General features: G+C 37.6%; 1 protein-coding gene across 1 annotated transcript; it reads left to right on the top strand.

Annotated features, from left to right (window-relative positions):
- The first annotated feature begins 6 nt into the window (after positions 1–6).
- On the top strand, positions 7–1085 carry LOC107739197 (uncharacterized). The gene has a single exon (XM_016551221.1). It carries the CDS (start codon positions 151–153, stop codon positions 1018–1020), a length of 870 nt encoding a protein of 289 aa, XP_016406707.1. The 5' UTR covers positions 7–150; the 3' UTR covers positions 1021–1085.
- Positions 1086–5684: the final 4599 nt, after the last annotated feature.

Here is a 5684-nt window from a genome sequence, read left to right as displayed (position 1 = left end):
GGAGGCGGCTCCAAGATGGCGGCATGTTAAGATAACTTTTAGTAGCTCTGCTGACAAAAACTACTATAACTCAAGTAAACTGTCTGTTTTCAACTGGTTACCTTACGCATTCGGTGTGTGTTTTATTAAGGATGTAATTGTTGCGTAAATATGCCAAAAAGTGCTGAAAAACGTAAAAAACGGGCGAAAAGTATGATGGACGTATCTGTAGACATGCACGACTACGCACTTTCTGCTGTTACTGATCCCGGTTCTGGACATACTCTGGATACTCTTTGCTCAACTCTTCTTCCCGACACTCCAACTAAACCTGCTTCTAAGAAAGGGAAAATGGAAACTTTGGAAGATGTGGTCGCGATGTTATCATCCATTTCATCACTGATTAACGAGCGCTCTGATTCTCTCGAGAAGTTGGTGAGTAACAACGCTATGAAAATTGAGGGCCTGAAAAAGACTGTGGACTTTGTCTCTGCTGAAGTCAAAGATGTGAAAGTGAAAGTTGACCACCTAGCTTCTCGGTTGCAACTCGGGGAGCAGCGAATTGAGACGTGTGAAACTCGTTTAGCTGAGCTGGAGAGATATTCGAGGCGCTGGAATCTTCGGCTGAGAGGGGTTCCAGAAAAAGAGAAAGAGAACATCAGGGATGAAGTCATCCGCATATGTGAGCAAACATATCCTGAAGGGAAGGGCACATTCTTATTTGCTATAGACTCAGTTCACAGATTGGGGAAAAAGCAGAATCAAATTGGCAGCAAATCTGTCCCTCGTGCTGTCATAGTACAGTTTACCTCACGCATTATCAGGGATGCTGTGTGGAAGGCAGCGAAGTCTTCGGCTTATCTGAAGGACAACGGAATGCGGTTTATGGAAGACCTTACTCCACTAGACCGAGAAAGACGAAAGAAGTTGTGGCCTATGATAGAAGAAGCACGCGCAGCTGGAAAAGCTGCTTACTACGTGGGTGCACGCGCCTTCATTAATGGCATTGAGATCCATCTGCCTACGTCTGCTGAGAAATAAATAAATAAAAATAAGAGTCAGACTTTCTTTTACAAACTTAACTCCCTTTTGCGGACCAGGTTATCGTCGACGATCTTTACGAATTCTACGAACTAAGTTTTCGATTATCAGCTACGATCACATCTACGGATGATGCTTCTGTATTTTTACGGCTCATATTTTTGTTAATGTACTTTCTTTCGGCAACCAGTTGTCATGCCTTGACAGTAGGATTTTCTTTCAGTATGTTCAGCTGAGCTACATTCCTCAGGTTTATTCTCACTACTTGTTGTGCTCTTTTTGCACTTTCTGTAATTTTTTTTGTTCATTATTTCTATTTCTGTTATCTCTCTAAATGCCAGGGGTTTGAGAGATTCTGTGAAGCGTAAAGCTATTTTTCTTTTTGGGAAGAAATACAATACCGATTTCTGTTTCTTTCAAGAGTCTCACTCAACTGCAAATGACTGTAACTTCTGGAAATCACAGTGGGGAGGTGATGCATGGTTTTCTCATGGATCTGAACATTCGGCAGGTGTTTTAACACTAAAGAATAAGTTTGCTGGTGATGTTTTACATCATTATTGTGACCCTTACGGGCATTTTCTTTTTTTGGTTCTTTACACTAATAATATTTTCTTTTTTTTTATTAACATGTATGGTTACAATTCTTCAAATGAAAACAGGGTTCTGTTTGAAGTGATTGAAGACAAAATTGTCTTTTGGCTAAACAAATATCCGTCTGGTATAATTTGTATGGGAGGAGACTTTAACATTGCTCCAGATAATATTTTTCCCCTAACCTTGGCTATCAATTTCATGTTAATTAGAATAATTCACTGTAGGGCTTTTACCATTATTTTTTCCACTGCAGAGGAAACAGAATCTGCATCAGAAGTGGCATTTAGACGCATGTATAAAATTGAATATGAATGTGCAAAACAAGCATGAAAAACATTGTTTAGCAACTTTACAATAAAGATCTGTAAAGCTTTTGTGGATTTTACAAATTATCTTTAATATACAATATTCTGAAAAAGTGACATTTCCGTTTTTGCAAAGTTCACATGGTGACAAAATAGATAACTTTAAAGATACATTTTTGATTTGCAGTTGTCATGCTTAAACACTGGTTCTGCAGATTTTTGACACATTTCAAAATTACATACACTTATGTTTTTGTAACCATCACATTAGTTAACTGTATAAGTTACTTTCAGTTATTTATTTTTTTTAAATCAGCTTACAACAGATTCCTTATTTGATAACACCATTCAAAAGAGCATTCACTACAAATAAAATTTTTAACAAGGCACCAACAGCTATACTGCTTGGGGCCCCTAAACAGTGACTCAGTCTTAGTGCCTCCAAATAAACATCCAAGCCAAACCACTGACTTGACCTTTTTAAAGGATTGATGTGTTGAGTGACTTCTCGCTGTACAGCCTCCTGAAGCGATGCAGGGGCCTCAGGAACTTCAACAACACCACAATCCATGGCAGGAACAGGACCATCCCAGTCCACTCCAAAGTTAGTGAAATCCATCTGTTAAAACCAGGATAGAGGAGGGGGTTAGTTCAGTTTGGAATATCTAGTGTTCAAAATATATCAAATTATTACATTTTAAAAATGTAATATCGTTATAGACAAGTAAAAGTTGTAATTAATGTCAAAATAAAAACATCCCGCCACAGACGCTCAATACGCTGACAACATTAGATAATTCAGCAGGATTTGGATTAGGGTGACCACCTGACACATTGCACAGAACTACATTGCATAGTAGAATTACTATTAGTTATTAATAAATTATTACATTTTGGTTGCTTTGTGTTTATTTTATGGAAACTTGGATGGTATTTAAGGGGGTTTAGGTACTCTGCCTGAGAACACCCTTTAGCTTTGAAATCTCTGTAACGACAGCAGCTTGTGCCTTGTTTTTATTTTGACATTAATTTTAATGTTGACATAGAGTCGATGGTAACCGTGGCTTGTGTACTGCAAACACATACCAGCTTCATCACTGTGTCTGTCACGCAACTCTGTTACCCTTTCGGGCTCTGTCTTTACATTTATTTTGAAAGATGAAGCTCGCGAATATGGTAAGGGGCGTTACATTTCCGAGGAGTGCTTGTGGTGTTCGGCCAATCACAATGCACTGGGTCAGCTGGCCAATCAGAGCAGACTGCGCTTGTCGGAAGGAGGGACTTTGTAGAAAACGAAGCGTTTGAGAGAGGCGGGGCATAGTGGACCTACAATAATGTACAATATTTGAAAAATAATGTGTTTTTTGAACATTAAAGCATGTCAACATACTCTGTTACAACAAATACACAAAATAATGATCTTTAAAAAAAGCACCATATGACCCCTTTAACACAACACAACGGAGAACAAGCGTCAACACAACAGAAACAAGCTGCAACACAAAGAAATTAGCACAAGACAAACAGAAAACAAGCGTCAACACAATGGAAACAAGCAGCAACACAATGAAATTAGTCCTATGCGTTGTAGAGATTTCGTTGTGTTGTGCACTACTATCCCACCGTAAGAATTGGTGCAAACAATATACTTGCTCTTGTGAATTTATTTGGATGTTAATTACATTGTGGGAGCTGTCTCTTTAATACCGCGTGGTTTACATACACGTTGCTGCTGATTGGGCTGACATGTTTGACACACCCACCAAACAAGAGAAAACGCATCTCAAACCCTGTTGCACACCGTTTCCAGGAAACATGTCGTTCAAACCGGAAACCGTTGCAAAACGGTGCACACCGGTTTGAGCTTGAACTTGCCCCAGTACTATACATAACAACAATAACAATAATAATAATAATAATAAAGGCTTTTAGCGTCTTTCCAGAGTTCAAGAACTTTGTTTTATACATTTTATAAACCTATTTATTTATCAATTGTAAATTGTACTCACCTCAGAAAAACAAATTCTTCTATCAGACACAGTTGAAGTAAAAGTGCCTCAGATAAAAAACGCGCTGTCCTGATTCAAGCGAATGAGATGGTGTAGCCAGGTTTGTGTCATTTCAACGTTATCTTCATAACTCGTTACAAAATAAAAAGTTTCACAACTCAGAAAAATTTATTTTCCTTTCTTGTCAACATTATACAGCGCGTGCGGTGTGTCACGTGTGTCAGTTGTGGAGGCGCCGGCGCGCTGTACATCACGTCACTATATTAAAAGCAATCGTCCATATTCTGACTTGGTGAAAATAAACATTTTATCTTAAAAGAACTTTCAATCTTGTGTCTGAAGTTTAATTACACTTTTTAAATAGCAAAAAAATATATATATCTGGAACGTTCTTGGTTAACTTGTTACCTTAGAAGGACGTCCTGACGACGTTGTGAGTTGGTAATGGGATGGTAAGGGAATTACGTGCATATGACGTTGTGGTTACGTTGTCTATTTGTAAATCATGAAATTACCAAAAAGTAGGAATACATTACGTAACTGTTACGTTGTGTGTTAGCTGGGAAGGAGCCACAGGCACAAACGTTTCATTAATCCAAAAACCGTTTTCGGTAAGTTGATTCACAATTGATTTAAAACAACAACAACAACTGCCTTATTCATTCGCGATGCTGAGAGAATATTGTCAAATTCAATCAACTCACTCACCACCACGAGCACATCCTCCACACTCACGCCTTGCTCGGGCACGCACCTGCACCCATTACGCAGCGTTAGGTGCAACTGCAAGGTTACCTGAATCAAATTAGTCGCCATACCGGCGCGCGACAAAAAGCCGCAAACGGCTTAAGGGAAACAAACAACAAAGCTCCTTGATATTATACTTAAAACATAGCCACCAGAGGGGAAAACAGAAAAAAGTACTGAAAAAGAAACTCAGTTTGCACACCCGCTCTCCAACTACCATGCTTCACTCGCGCACGTGCACACAGTGTTGCCAACTAATTTTCAGGGGAAGTTGCTAAAGGAAGGTTGATTTGTTGCTAAATGATGTTGTGATGACATTGCGTGATGACGTCATTACGTAATCACAATGCAAAATTGTCAAATCTCAGCAAAAACATATATATTTTATATATGTTAATTTAGATTTGTTCATAACAATATAAATGCATAATATAATATTAAAATATAAATAACTATTTTTAAATCCATTGAATTATCGAAAACTTACATATTTTTGAATGATTACAATTAAAGTTTTATACTTTAAAGCAGTTTATTAGTAGTTAGTATGCTGTACTCTAAGAAAAGTAAAAAATAATGCACAATCTACTGTGTTAATATGAAGGAATTTTCTGGATTGATTTTTCCACAGGTTTTTGTACCTGCATTTTTAATTACGCATTGTATTTTGTTTTCTCGGGTTACAACGGAGAACGGATAATGCCCTGGAAAATTACTAGCACCTTTTCCATTTTTCTGCATATTTTTCTTACAGTGTATTAACTCATCAACAATCGCAGGTACAAGCTACTAACAAAGTGTCTCATAAATTGAAAATAACAGTATTCAATTATTATTATTATTACTATTAAATTAAACAATTGCAAATAGCAGCTAACTTAATTCCTGTAACGTGTGTACTGCTAGGCATCTTTGGTTTCCTCTTTTTGTGTAATTTTAATGGTAAATTGTGCCTTTTTATCGTTTGAGTCACTTATCAAAAGTTGCTAAAAGCTGCCAAATAAAT

Source organism: Sinocyclocheilus rhinocerous, unplaced genomic scaffold, assembly GCF_001515625.1.
Source record: "Sinocyclocheilus rhinocerous isolate Xijiao unplaced genomic scaffold, SAMN03320098_v1.1 scaffold2630, whole genome shotgun sequence".
In the NCBI taxonomy this organism is placed as follows: domain Eukaryota; kingdom Metazoa; phylum Chordata; class Actinopteri; order Cypriniformes; family Cyprinidae; genus Sinocyclocheilus; species Sinocyclocheilus rhinocerous.
The sequence above is the reverse complement of the archived record's forward strand: the minus strand, read 5'-3'. Positions and strand labels throughout refer to the sequence as shown.

What these genes read in the sequence shown, in the direction of transcription:
- LOC107739197 (XM_016551221.1), top strand. Translation starts at nt 151, where the DNA reads ATGCCAAAAAGTGCTGAAAAACGTAAAAAACGGGCGAAAAGTATGATG.